This window comes from Pogoniulus pusillus, chromosome 24 (assembly GCF_015220805.1).
Source record: "Pogoniulus pusillus isolate bPogPus1 chromosome 24, bPogPus1.pri, whole genome shotgun sequence".
NCBI classification, from domain to species: Eukaryota; Metazoa; Chordata; class Aves; order Piciformes; family Lybiidae; genus Pogoniulus; species Pogoniulus pusillus.
In genome coordinates, this window is record NC_087287.1 from 3,929,731 (window position 1) to 3,944,099 (window position 14,369).

Here is a 14,369-nt window from a genome sequence, read left to right on the forward strand (position 1 = left end):
TTCAACTTCTGTTCTCTTGCAGCTACCAGGAAATCTTCAATTGGCGTCAAAAAGAACAGCAAAAGCAGAGCGTTGACGACCAGACAGTCTATAGCCAGGATTCCAGCAGCAGCCAACTCTACCTCAGCTAAACTAACTCACATAAACAATTCCAGGGTACCAAAGAGACTGAGAAAGCCTGCAAAGCCTTTACTCTCCAAGATCAAGTTGAGAAACCAGTGCAAAAGGCCCGAGCAAAAGAACGCTTCGAGAAAGCTCGAAATGGGAAACTTGGTTCTCAAAGAGCCTAAAGTGGTTTTGTACAAAAACCTGCCCCTAAAGAAGGAGAAGGAGTTGGAGGGACCAGTCAAAGTTGCAGTCTCCAGCGGGTGCTTGACGAGGCATGCAGCCAGAGAACACAAACTGAACTCTGTGAAAGGTGCTCACGAGCATGGGGACATCCCACCCTGCACGTACATCACCAGGAGGTCGGTCAGAACCAGGCTGAGTTTGAAGGAGACCTCTGACCTAAAGCTTGAACCAAATACCTTGGATAGCTACAAGAATAACTTGAGCAGGCTGCAGGCGGACGCTTTAGAGCAGCAGGCGCACGGCGGCGGCGATAGCGACCGGGGACCAGCGCACAAAGGAGAGGGCAGGTGCCAGAAAAACGAGGCAGGTGCCTCAAGAAAGAAATCTCGGCCGGGCAAGCTTGTGAAAGGCCCTGCAAAGGCAGAGCAGGCTGATACTATGCACAACCCCCCCGGGAAAGACGACGTCCCGGAGCTGATCAGCTCCCGCGCGGACCCGGCGGAGAGGACCCATGCGGCCGATGCGCCTGTGGCAGGCTATAAGGACTGCATCCCCGCGGCTGGTGGCTGCTCCTTGGTCGCATCTGACAGCTTCAAAGCAAAAGACAGCTTTAGAACTGCCAAAAGCAAAAAGAAAAGGCGGATCACCAGGTATGACGCTCAGCTCATCCTGGAAAACAGCTCCGGCATCCCTAAGCTGACTCTGCGCAGGCGCCACGACAGCAGCAGCAAGGCCGCCGACCAGGAAAGCGACGGAGTCAACTCCTCCAAAATCAGCATCAAGCTAAGTAAAGACCACGAAAAGGATAATAATTTATATGTAGCAAAGCTGAACAATGGCTTCAACTCAGGATCGGGCAACAGCTCCACGAAATTGAAAATACAGCTGAAGAGAGAGGAGGAGAACCGAGGGCCCTACCCCGAGGAGCTCCGCGAGAACGGAGTGTGCTGCAGTGAAACCCTCTCCTTGCTGCAGTCCAGGATGGAGGTGGATGAGTATGGGCACTACGAAGAAGAAACGGCAGATGAGTCCTCCTCAGAAGAGGAGGATGATGAGGAAGACGATTATGATGATGAATTTGATGACTTTATTCCTCTTCCTCCAGCGAAGAGATTAAGGCTTATCGTTGGCAAAGATTCCATAGACATCGATATTTCTTCCAGGAGGAGAGAGGATCAATCTTTAAGGCTCAATGCATAAGCTTCTATAGGTCTTTCAACTGACCTGGATGTCATTTTAAAACAAAATAACACCTTTTTAAAACAAAAAAACTTAAGAACTCCAACTCCACCCCCAACAGCATCCCAAAAAACCCCCAACCCAACCCTCCCCACTTTGGACCCCAGCAGAAATTCCATGGGATGATTCCTCTCAGCTGAAGAACTTCCCCTTTAGACCCTTGTTGGCAGCACTTGTTGGTTATTTTGTTTGATTCACCTCTTGGGAGTAACCTTGTAGAAAGTGTACAGCATTCTGACATCTTCTGAAACAAAACAAAAGTCTGATTTGTGCAGATTTTTATTGTACTTTTTAATAGCCTTCCTAATGTGCAATTCTTGGGAGTTTAGAGGTTAAAAAAAAACAAAAAACCACAAAATTGCTCTCTTGTAAAATAAAAAAAAATGACAAAAAAAAAAATAAGCTGGAGCAAAATGATGAAGTTGCAGCAGCAGCAGCAGCAGCCAAATCTTTTCCTTGCAGGACAATGAAACAACAATCCAATGTGGCTACAGAATCCTTCGCGTTCCTTCGCTCAGCCCTTTTGGGTTTGCTCCTCCGAGGCTTGGGCGAAATGATTCCAACAAAATCATAGTAGCAGCAGAATGAAAGGTTTTTTCTAGGCTCTGTTAATATCACCAGCAATGATCTACAGCTTGTCAGTTTCTTTGCTAGATGGTTTGGTTTTTCTTTCCCCCTCTCCTCACCCTCCTCACTCCTTGGAGTTTTGTCAGTTTTAACACTGTAAGCTGTCCCATGCCTGCTGTTTGTGGCCTTTGTGCTAGCAGCAAAACGTTGGTTGGTTGGAAGTCCCAAGAATTGGCTTCTGGAAGTCCCAGGAATTGGTTTCTGGAAGTCCCAAGAGTTGGTTTCTGAAAGTCCCAAGAATTGGCTTCTGGAAGTCCCAAGAGTTGGTTTGGTTTCTAGATGTCTGGACTTGGTTTGGTATCTGGAAATCAAACTGATTGGCTTCTCAAATTCCAAGGAGTTGGTTTCTGGAAGTCAAGCTGATTGGCTTCTGGAATTCCAAGGAGTTGGTTTCTGGAAGTCAAGCTGATTGGCTTCTGGAATTCCAAGGAGTTGGTTTCTGGAAGTCAAGCTGATTGGCTTCTCAAATTCCAAGGAGTTGGTATCTGGAAGTCAAACTGATTGGCTTCTGGAATTCCAAGGAGTTGGTTTCTGGAAGTCACAAGAATTGGTTTGGTTTCTAGAAGTCCAGATTTGGTTTGGTATCTCAAAGTCAAACTTATTTCCTTCTCAAATTCCAAAGAGTTGGTTTCTGGAAGTCAAACTGATTGGCTTCTGGAATTTCAAAGAGTTGGTATCTGGAAGTCAAACTGATTGGTTTCTGAAATTAGCTTCTGGAAGTCAAACTTGATTGGTTTCTAAAATTGATTTCTGGAAGTAAAGAAAATAAAGATTTCTGAATTTGGTTTCTGGAAGTCCAACTGATTAGTTTCTGGAAGTCAAAGGAACTTGTTTCTGAAATTGGCTTCTGGAAGCCAAAAAAATAGTGGTTTCTGGAAGTGAAAAAATTGATAGCTGAATTTGGCTTCTGGAAGGCCAATTGATTGCTTCTGGAAGTCCAAAAAACTGGCTTCTGAAATTGGCTTCTGGAAGTCAAACTGATTGGCTTCTGAAACTGACTTCTGGGGGTAAAAAACATCAATAGCTGAATTTGGCTTCTGGAAGTCCAAAGAACTTGTTTCTGAAATTGCCTTCTGGAAGTCAAACTGTTTGGCTTCTGAAATTGGCTTGTGGAGGTAAAAAAATCAATAGCTGAATTTCCTTTCTGGAAGTCCAACTCAGTGGCTTCTGGAAATCCAACTGATTGACTTCTGGAAGTCCAAAGAATTGGTTTCTGAAATTGGCTTCTGGAAGTCAAACTGTTTGGCTTCTGAAACTGCCTTGTGGAGGTAAAAAAAAATCAATAGCTGAGTTTGGCTTCTGGAAGTCCAAAGAACTGGTTTCTGAAATTGCCTTCTGGAAGCCAAAATAATACTGGTTTCTGGAAGTAAAGAATTCGGTAGCTGAATTTGGCTTCTGGAAGTCCAAAGAACTTGCTTCTGGAAGTCAAACTGTTTGGCTTCTGAAATTGGTTTCTGGAGGTAAAAAAGTCAATAGCTGAGTTTGGCTTCTGGAAGTCCAAAGAATTTGTTTCTGAAATTGACTTCTGGAAGTCAAATTGTTTGGCTTCTGAAACTGGCTTCTGGAAGTAAAAACATCAATAGCTGAATTTGCTTTCTGGAATTCCAAAGAACTGGTTTCTGAATTTGGCTTCTGGAAGCCAAAGTAATACTGGTTTCTGGAAGTAAAAAATTTGATAGCTGAAATTGGCTTCTGGAAGTCCAAAGAACTTGTTTCTGAAATTGGCTTTGGGAAGTCAAACTGTTTGGCTTCTGAAACTGGCTTCTGGAAGTAAAAAAATCAATAGCTGAATTTGCTTTCTGGAAGTCCAAAGAACTGGTTTCTGAATTTGGCTTCTGGAAGTCAAACTGTTTGGCTTCTGAAACTGGCTTCTGGAGGTAAAAACATCAATAGCTGAATTTGGCTTCTGGAAGTGCAACTGATTGGCTTCTTAACAAAGGAGGGACCCCCCCCTAATAATGCTGAGAAGGTGTTGAGGATTTGCTGGCATTGGAGTACCTTCTATGTACAAGGGTAGCAGGCTGCAGCAGAGGAGTGTTTTGGATCCCAATGTATTTATTGCTCGTTCTGTAAATTAAACCACTCTGTATTTAACACTTTTCAATACTTTTAGATAAAAAAAACACCAAAAAAAAACCCCAACCCCCCCAAAAAACCCCAAATTGTTCTTTGCAAGAATGATTGGTGCTTATTTTATCCAAGCCTTTGCTGTGAAATCATTGTGACCACACCACAAGGTGACAACATTGATCCAATCGACTTCAGCTCTCAAATCCCTTCCTAGTTTGGGTTTGGTTTTGGTTCTTTCTTTTGTTTAAATCTTTTTTGTTTGGTTGCACTTGTAAAATGCTACAAGGAATTTAAAGAGGATAAAAAAAAAATTGATTCACTTTAACTTATGATAGTTTTATGAAATTGAAAACAGCAGACAAAAAAACAAAACCAGCTTAAAAAGTCACAGCTTTTGTTCTGTGGTAACCTTAGAAATTGTTTGTCTTTTGAGAAGCAGTTGTAAAAGACTGAAAAGAAAAAGAGAAGCAAACAAAGAAGCTGTAAATGTTGTAAATATTTGTGTGTTGTGAGAGAAAAAAGAAAAACAAAACAAAAAAAAAGGCAATTTTTGGTCCTAAAGATAACTTGCCAGAAGGGTTTTTAAGTTTAGAGGGAAAAAAAAAACCCACACACAAGACATCCATGCCAATAAAATAGGAAGCTGTCAACCTAGTTTTCAACTCTGCAGCAGTTGCCACTTCTTTGCTCTTAACCCCAGCTCAGCCTTTTCAGAGCCTGCTTTCTACCCAGGGAGAGCATCAGGGCAAACTTTTGGCTCTTTTTGGTTTTTAATAAAAGGATGTTAGGAAGCTCCTGGCCATGGTGGACTTGTTCATGTGTCAGTCGCCTCCTTTACAGCTCCTGCCAGCACCTTCTGCCCTGGGGTTGCTCAGCTGTGTGGCTACAGGGGTAGGAAGCAAAGTCTCTGTGTGCTGCCAGCACCTTCTGCCCTGGGGTTACTCAGCTGTGTGGCTGCAGGGGGTAGGAAGCAAAGTCTCTGTGTGGTGCCAGCACCTTCTGCCCTGGAGTTGCTCAGCTGTGTGGCTACAGGGGTAGGAAGCAAAGTCTCTGTGTGGTGCCAGCACCTTCTGCCCTGGGGTTACTCAGCTGTGTGGCTGCAGGGGTAGGAAGCAAAGTCTCTGTGTGGTGCCAGCACCTTCTGCCCTGGGGTTACTCAGCTGTGTGGCTACAGGGGTAGGAAGCAAAGTCTCTGTGTGCTGCCAGCACCTTCTGCCCTGAGGTTACTCAGCTGTGTGGCTGCAGGGGTAGGAAGCAAAGTCTCTGTGTGCTGCCAGCACCTTCTGCTCTGAGGTTACTCAGCTGTGTGGCTGCAGGGGTAGGAAGCAAAGTCTCTGTGTGCTGCCAGCACCTTCTGCCCTGGGGTTACTCAGCTGTGTGGCTGCAGGGGTAGGAAGCAAAGTCTCTGTGTGCTGCCAGCACCTTCTGCCCTGGGGTTACTCAGCTGTGTGGCTGCAGGGGTAGGAAGCAAAGTCTCTGTGTGCTGCCAGCGCCCTCAGCTCTGGTGTTACTCAGCTGTGTGGCTGCAGGGGTAGGAAGCAAAGTCTCTGTGTGCTGCCAGCACCTTCTGCCCTGGGGTTACTCAGCTGTGTGGCTGCAGGGGTAGGAAGCAAAGTCTCTGTGTGCTGCCAGCACCTTCTGCCCTGGGGTTACTCAGCTGTGTGGCTGCAGGGGTAGGAAGCAAAGTCTCTGTGTGGTGCCAGCACCCTCAGCTCTGGTGTTACTCAGCTGTGTGGCTGCAGGGGTAGGAAGCAAAGTCTCTGTGTGCTGCCAGCACCTTCTGCCCTGGGGTTGCTTAGCTGTGTGGCTGCAGGGGTAGGAAGCAAAGTCTCTGTGTGGTGCCAGCACCCTCAGCTCTGGTGTTACTCAGCTGTGTGGCTGCAGGGGTAGGAAGCAAAGTCTCTGTGTGCTGCCAGCACCCTCAGCTCTGGTGTTACTCAGCTGTGTGGCTGCAGGGGTAGGAAGCAAAGTCTCTGTGTGCTGCCAGCACCTTCTGCCCTGGGGTTACTCAGCTGTGTGGCTGCAGGGGTAGGAAGCAAAGTCTCTGTGTGGTGCCAGCACAGATCCAGGCTGGGTGAGAAGTGGCTGAGAGCAGCCTGCAGGAGAAGGCCTCGAGGGTGTCAGTTGGTGCCAGAGTGCCCAGCAGCCAGCACTGGTGGCTGGCAGCCCAGAGCCAGCTGTGTGCTGGCTGCAGCCAGAGCAGGCAGAGCAGCAGCACAGGGAGGGGATTCTGCCCCTCCAGTCTGCTCTGCTCACACCTCACCTGCAGCACTGCCTCCAGCTCTGGGAACCCAGCACAAGAAGCACCTGGAGCTGCTGGAGAGGCTCCAGAGGAGAGCACCAAGATGCTCAGAGGCTGGGAGAACCTCTGCTTTGAGGACAGGATGGAAGAGTTGTGGCTGTGCAGCCTGGAGAAGGCTTCAGGCAGAGCTCAAAGCAGCCTCCCAATAGCTGAAAGGGCTGCAGGAGAGCTGGGGAGGGACTTTGCAGAAGGGCTGGGAGTGCCAGGATGAGGGACAATGGCTGTGAGCTGGGAGAGGGGAGAGTGAGAGTGGAGATGAGGAAGAAATTGTTGGCAGTGAGGGTAGGGAGAGGCTGGCACAGGCTACTCAGGGAGGTGTTCAAGGCGAGGCTGGATGAGGCCTTGAGCAACTTGTGCTGGTTGGTTTCTGAGGTCCTTTCCAACCCACTCTGCTCTGTGCTGTATGATTTTTCACTGTGATTCTTACTCAGACTCATCCTTCCCCAAAACCTGATGAGCACAGCTCCTGCCATGAGCAGCAGCAGCTCAGGTGCTGGAGACCTCCTTGTTGGTGCTGACACAGGAGCAGGCTCAGCTCAGGTGTGGCTCAGGAACTGCTTTAGCTTAGTGAGCAAAGGTCTATGGGCTGTGAGCTTCAGTCAAGTGTGGAGTTGCCAATGGGTGCAGCTAAGCATAGATTTTTCCACTGGTGCTTTATGAGGTTCCTCAAAGTCAATTCTCTTTGGCCATTGCATTCAGCAGTGTCTTCTGCTCCAGTTACTGTGGCTTTGTGCAAGCTTGGACAGTAGAGGCTGGGAGCTCCAAGATGTGGGGAGTGACAGCCACAGAGAGGTGTGCTGGGTTGGACATGCTTCTGGCCCTGCTGCCATCAGCCATGGGTCTGCAGCACTGGGCCAGGGCTGCTGGGGCATGGAATCACTCATAGAATCAGGCAGGTTGGAAGAGAGCTCCAAGCTCATCATAGATTCAGTCCTCTTGTTCTGTCCCTGGGTGCGTGGGAGCAGAGCCCAACTCCACCTGGCTACAGCCTCCCTTCAGGTGGTTGCAGACAGCAATGAATCGTAGACTCAGGCAGGCTGGAAGAGAGCTCCAAGCTCAGCCAGCCCAACCTAGCACCCAGCCCTGCCCAACCAACCAGACCATGGCACTAAGTGCCCCAGCCAGGCTTGGCTTCAACACCTCCAGCCACGGCCACTCCACCACCTCCCTGGGCAGCCCATTCCAATGCCAATCACTCTGCGAACAACTTCCTCCTCACAGGCAGCCTAGACCTGCCCTGGCACAGCTTGAGGCTGTGTCCCCTTCTTCTGGTGCCTGTTATTCACAGTGAGAGCTCCCAGGAGAGCCTCTGAGGGGTAGCTGTGGGCAAGCTCCAGGCAGCATGGGCTGGAGGCAGGGAATGGTCTAAGCAGTGCTGCTGTGGGGTGGCTCAAGGAGGAGCTGGATGATAACTGCAGCCCTGCTCTGGCTCCTGCTTATCCTTTTGCATTGCCCCAGGAGGAGGTTTACCCTTTCCAGCCCTATCCATGGGCCTGCTGCTGGCTCTTGGTCTCTTCTCCCTATCTCAGGTGATGGAAGGAGAGGAACTGCCCTGAAACTGTGCCACGGGAGGGTTAGGTTGGAGAGGAGGACAAATGTCTTTGGAGCCAGAGTGGTGAGGGCTTGGCACAGGCTGCCCAGGGAGGTGGTGCAGTGCCCATGGCTGGAGGTGTTCCGAAGCTGCTGGCACCCTGGGAGCTGGGGATGTGCAGGGGGAGTGGGGCCAGTGGGAGAGAGGGTAAAGAGGCCAGCAGAGCAGCATCCCAGCGAGCCTGCAGGCATCCTGCCCTGGGCAGCAGCCAGCATTAGCACTTGCCTCAGGAATGCTGCCTGCGTTCTTGGGGGGAGGGGGTGCTGGCTGGCCTTACAGCTCCCAAAATCCACCCAGAGCAAGCTGGCTGCTGCCAGCCCCATGGCTCTGCAGGGCTCTCAAACCAGGGCCCCCCAGCATTCACATTTGACTGCTGTGGAAAGGGAGGGCAGAGCAATTTCCTAACACTGCTCTGCTCTGGAGGTCTGCCTTGAGGTTGGATGCTCCACAAAGCCAGAGGCAGCCAGGGGACGGGAGGTGAGGGCACAGGAGGCTCTGCCAGAGCTTGAGCATCTGTAGGTGCTTTTAATGAGGGAAAGAGTAGCCACAGCCAGCAGGAGGGGAGAGGGCCCTGGGAGCTGAGCTGGGGTAGAGCTTAGCAGGAGAAATGCCTCTGCCAGAAGGAGGAGGCTAAACGAGGCAAGAAGGAAGCCTGCAGCCCACCTCAGGCACCCAGCTGGCAGACATGGACTCAGCAGAGCTAAGGGCAGCAGGCTGTGCCCTGTGGAACCCAGGGCTCTGGCTGCCATCCCATGCCACAGCCTCACAGGGGGCAGCCCCAGGTGGGAAGCAGCAAAGGGACTGTGCCCAAAGGCCTGCAGAGACAGGACGAGGGCAATGGCTGCAAACTGGAGCAGAGCAGATTGAGGTTGGATGTGAGGAACAAGTTCTGCAGCAGGAGGCTGCTGCAACACTGCAACAGGTTGCCCAGGGAGGTGGTTGAGGCTCCATGCCTGGAGATATTCCAGGTGAGGCTGGAGAGGGCTGTGGGCAGCCTGCTGTAGTGGAGGATGTCCCTGCTGAGTGCAGGGGGCTGGGCTGGAGGAGCTTTGGAGGTCCCTTCCAGCCCAGCCCATGCTGTGAAGGAGCAGCCTGGGTGCCTGGGCACTGACTGCCTGGTTTCTTGTCTCAGGGCATGGGACCTGTTACAGTCTCAGCCTCCCCCACTTTATAGATCACTTTTGTTGCTGTGTGTCCTTCACCTTTGCCTCAGCAGCCTCACCTTACAGCTCACTGCAGCTTCTGGCTCCTGAGCTGTGTCTGCCACCTGGGTGAGGGACAGGCCAGGGCTGGGTGCTAGGTTGGGCTGGATGAGCTTGGAGCATCTCTTCCAACCTGCTTGATTCTGTGATTCTGAGATGCAGTGTTGCAGCAGCCTCCTGCTGCAGAACTTGTTCCTCACATCCAATCTCAATCTGCTCTGCCTCAGTTTGCAGCCTTTGCCCTGGTCCTGTCCCTCCTGCCTGCCACCTGGTGAAGCCTGTCAGGATAACCAGGCTGTGGCAGCTGCTCAGGACAAGGACTTTTCTGAGTCATGCAAACGTTTGTGATGCATTCCAAGCCTTGGCCATGGTGGCCATGACTCCTGTAGTTAGAGCAGTAAAGTAATTACAAGACCTCTTTTAGCTTGCAGAGGATATAGGGCAGCAGCAGTACCTTTCCTCCAGCCCCTTTTTATCTGCTGGCAAAGGTCCTCCCAACCCCAAACCTACCACAGCTGTAAACCTGAGAGCTGTGTTCACTCTGGTATGGGTCAAGAACTGGCTGCAGGGCTGGGCCCAGAGAGTGGTGGTGAATGGTGCCACATCCAGCTGGCAGCTGGCACTGGTGCTGTGCCCCAGGGATCAGTGCTGGGCACAGTCCTGTTCAATGTCTTTGTTGATGATCTGGAGCAGAGGATTGAGTCCAGCAACAGTGAGTTTGCAGATGGCACCAAGCTAGGAGCAGCTGTGGAGCTGTTGGAGGGTAGCAGAGCCCTGCAGAGGGACCTGGCCAGGCTGCATGGGTGGGCAGAGGCCAAGGGGATGAGACTGAACAAGGCCAAGTGCAGAGTTCTGCACTTTGGCCACAACAACCCCAAGCAGCACTGCAGGCTGGGGCCAGAGTGGCAGAGAGCAGGCAGGCAGAGAGGGAGCTGGGGGTGCTGGGAGAGAGGAGCTGCAGAGGAGGCAGCAGTGCCCAGGTGGGCAGCAGAGCCAATGGCATCCTGGGCTGGCTCAGGAGCAGTGTGGGCAGCAGGGCAAGGGAGGTTCTTGTGCCCCTGTGCTCAGCCCTGCTCAGGCCACCCCTGGAGTGCTGTGTCCAGTTCTGGGCTCCTCCATTCCAGTGCGATGTTGCGATACCGGAGCGTGTCCACAGGAGGGCGCCAAAGCTGGGGAGAGTCCTGCAGCAGAGCCCTGTGAGGAGAGGCTGAGGGAGCTGGGGGGGTGCAGCCTGCAGCAGAGGAGGCTCAGGGCAGAGCTCATTGCTGCCTGCAGCTGCCTGCAGGGAGGCTGTAGCCAGGTGGGCTCTGTCCCCACTCTGGCCCCAGCCTGCAGTGCTGCCTGTGGTTGTTGTGGCCAAAGTGTAGAACCCTGCCCTTGGCCCTGTTCAGTCTCTCTGCCTGGCAGCTCTGTGCCTGCACTGTTGGCCTGCAGAGGTGCTCTGGGTTGTGTTTTTTCTGTTCCTTTGGAGCGTTTTTCAGGCAGGTTTCCCCCAGGAGAGGGAGCAGCACTCACGAGTGATGCCCGGGGGATGAATCAGCTTCTTCCAGCTCCTTCCAGCTCCACCTTGGCTGTGCTGCTGCCTTCACTCTCCTCATCTGCAGCTCCTCCTCCTGCACCTCCTGACTTCTCTCCTACCCTTGCAGCCTCTTTGAGTGCCCTTTGGGGCTGGTCTTCAGAGGAGATGTTTGCATCTCTCCCCATTTCAGAGAATCACAGGATGGGAGGGCTTGGAAGGGAGCTGCAGAGCTCATCCAGGCCAACCCCCTGCCAGAGCAGGGGCAGCCAGGGCAGGGCACACAGCAACACACCCAGGGGGGGCTGGAAAGCCTCCAGAGCAGGAGACTCCACAGCCTCTCTGGGCAGCCTGCTCCAGCCTCCAGCACCCTCACACCAAACAAGCTTCTCCTCATGCTCAGCTGCAACCTCCTGGGCTCCACTTTGTGCCCATTGCCTCTTGTCCTGTCCCAGGACAGCACTGAGCAGAGCCTGGCCCCTTCCTGACCCCCACCCCTCAGATATTCACAGGCACTGCCCAGATCCCTCTCAGCCTTCTCCTCTGCAGGCTCTCAGCCCCAGGGCTCTCAGCCTCTCCTCCTCACACAGCTGTCCCAGGCCCTTCAGCATCCTCACAGCCTCCCCTGGGCTCTCTCCAGCAGTTCCCTGTCCCTCTTGATCTGGGGAGCCCAGAACTGGACAGAACATTCCAGCTGTGGCCTCAGCAGGGCACAGGGAAGTGGTTCTGCAGCAAAGGCTTGAAGTTCTACAGCAGTTAGGGGAACAAACTGTCCTGAGCTGTCTGCTCAGGGCTGCTCAGCTCTGCTCAAGACAACCCTGAGACAGCAGCAGCCTTTCCAGAGCATTGCTGCCACATCTCCATCTCTGCCTCCTGCTGTCTCTGGGTGCCTGACACAAAGGAGGCTGCGGGCACAGGCTGTGATTTGCAGTGCTCCTGTCAGCTGAGCCACCCTGGGCAACCTTCCAGGCTTCTGAAGGACAGATTGAGAACAGTGCAAGGTATCAGTGCTTAGAGCTGTCCTGGGAGACTGCTGTGCTAGCAACAGAGCCTGCTGGGGCAAGATTCCAGCAGGCAGCTTCTGTAGAGTTGGTAGAAGCAGGCACCAGCCATGTGTTATGTACCCTGGGCACATCCTCCAGTCCCCTCTCTGCTCACAGAGGGGCCTGCCTGTGGCCCCTCCATCAGCTGAGGAGCACAACACAGCTGAGTGGTGGTTGGAGATTCAGAGTCACAGAATGGGGACCTCAAAGCTCCAGCCAGCTCCAACCCCCTGCTATGGGCAGGGACACCTCTCACCAGCACAGGTTGCTCAAGGTCTCATCCAGCCTGGCCTGGAACACCTCTAGTGAGGTTGTGGAGCACAGATCAAAGATCACATTCTGTGATTCTGTGCTCCACAACCTCCCTGGGCAACCTGTGCCAGTGTCTCACCACCCTCACTGCCAACAATTCCTCCCTCATCTCCACTCTCACTCTCTCCTCTCCCAGCTCAAAGCCATTGTCCCTCAGCCTGGCACTGCCTGCCCTTGTCCAAAGTCCCTCCCCTGGAGCCCTTTCAGCTACTGCAATGCAGCTCTGAGGTCTCCTGGAGCCTTCTCTTCTCCAGGCTGCACAGCCCCAACTCTCCCAGCCTGGCCCCACAGCAGAGCTTCTGCAGCCTCTGATCACCTCCTGGAGCCTCTCCAGCAGCTCCAGGTCCATCTTGTGCTGGGTTCCCAGAGCTGGAGGCAGTGCTGCAGGTGAGGTGTGAGCAGAGCAGATTGGAGGGGCAGAATCCCCTCCCTGTGCTGCTGCTCTCCCTGCTCTGCCTGCAGCCCAGCACTCCTCATTTTGCAGTTCCCAAGACAGTGGTTGGTGCACTGCAGCTCCCCTGCCCTGCACTGCACTGCACTGCACTGCACTGCCTGCTCCCCCTGAGTGTTCTCTCAGCCCATCAGATGGTGCAGGTCCTGCTGCTTTGGGATGCAGGCAGTGAGGCTGCCCAGCAGTGGGGGGAAACAGTTCACCCCACAGCCAAAGTTCACTCTGGCAGCTCTGAGTTGTCATCTCTGCTTCCAGTTCCCACTGACAAGGTGGCAGTGAGGAGGGAGGGGGTCGGTGGCAGTGGGTGAGGCAGCTGAACTCATCTTGTTGATGTGTCCATTCAAAGGGCAACATCAGTCAGCTGAGCATGAGCAAATCCCCATTTATGAGGGCCTGACCTTAGACTCTGGACCTCAGCAGCTGAAGGATCACTGAAGGGCTGCAGGGTTCCATGCCCACTGCAACAAGGCTGACTTGAACTTCAGTGCCAGGGCTCTGCTGTGTGCCCTCAGACAGCAGTGTCTGCTGCTACACAGGGGCCAGAGGACCATGGGGTTGTCAAGGCTGGAAGGGATCCCAAGGATCATAGATTCAGTCCCCTTCTTCTGCTGCTGGCTGCCTGGCAGCAGAGCCCAACCCCACCTGGCTACAGCCTCCCTGCAGGCAGCTGCAGGCAGCAATGAGCTCTGCCCTGAGCCTCCTCTGCTGCAGGCTGCACCCCCCCAGCTCCCTCAGCCTCTCCTCATAGGGCTCTGCTCCAGGCCCCTCCCCAGCTTTGGCGCCCTCCTGTGGACACGCTCCAGTATCGCAACACCGCACTGGAATGGAGGAGCCCAGAACTGGACACAGCACTCCAGGGGTGGCCTGAGCAGTGCTGAGCACAGGGGCACAAGAACCTCCCTTGCCCTGCTGCCCACACTGCTCCTGAGCCAGCCCAGGATGCCATTGGCTCTGCTGCCCACCTGGGCACTCTGCTGCCTCATGTGGGGTTGGGCTCTGCTGCCAGGCAGCCAGCAGCAGAAGAAGGGGACACAGCCTGAAGCTGTGGCAGGGCAGGTCTAGGCTGGATGTTGCTAGGAAGCTGTTGGCAGAGAGAGTGATTGGCATTGGAATGGGCTGCCCAGGGAGGTGGTGGAGTGGCTGTGGCTGGAGGTGTTGCAGCCAAGCCTGACTGGGGCACTTAGTGCCATGGTCTGGTTGGTTGGGCAGGGCTGGGTGCTAGGCTGGGCTGGCTGAGCTTGGAGCTCTCTTCCAACCTGCTTTGTTCTGTGGTTCTCCACTGCCCACCACGGGGCTGAGGATGAAAAGGTTTCCATTCTCCTGGGGCCCAGAGGAAGCAGCCTCACTTCACACAGCCCAAGGGTGGCATTTTTCAGCAGTGCCAGCTGCCACATCAGCCAAGGGCAGGTTTGTCCCTGACCTCCACAGCAGTGGCACTCGGCCAGCACTGTGTGCTGCAGCCAATGCTGCCCTCGGGCTCTGCCAGTCCTATGCTGTGCCCCTGCTGCTGAGGCAGGCAGAGGACAGCCTGTGCCAGACAGCAGGCAGGGCAGCCAGGCTGCCTCAGCTGCTCAGCTCTGTGCAGGGACGGAGCCCAGCGCCTAACTGGGCACCTCAGGCACTGCCAGTGGTGACTGGCACTCGTCCATCCGGGCACCTGTTGAGCTGAACACAGAGCCCTGGCAGATGGAGCCTTCCTCACCTGCTGCCCACAGGGGGAGTGCA

General features: G+C 53.5%; 1 protein-coding gene across 3 annotated transcripts in view; it reads left to right on the forward strand.

Moving 5' to 3' along the window:
• KMT5B (lysine methyltransferase 5B) overlaps positions 1 to 2,791 on the forward strand; it is a 28,285-nt gene extending 25,494 nt beyond the window's left edge. For all 3 annotated transcript variants that reach the window (XM_064163101.1, XM_064163100.1, XM_064163102.1), the window contains one exon: positions 23 to 2,791. In XM_064163101.1, coding sequence (XP_064019171.1) covers positions 23 to 1,491 — 1,469 coding nt within the window. In that variant the 3' untranslated portion in view covers positions 1,492 to 2,791. The remainder of the gene's footprint in view (positions 1 to 22) is intronic.
• The last annotated feature ends 11,578 nt before the right edge of the window (positions 2,792 to 14,369 follow it).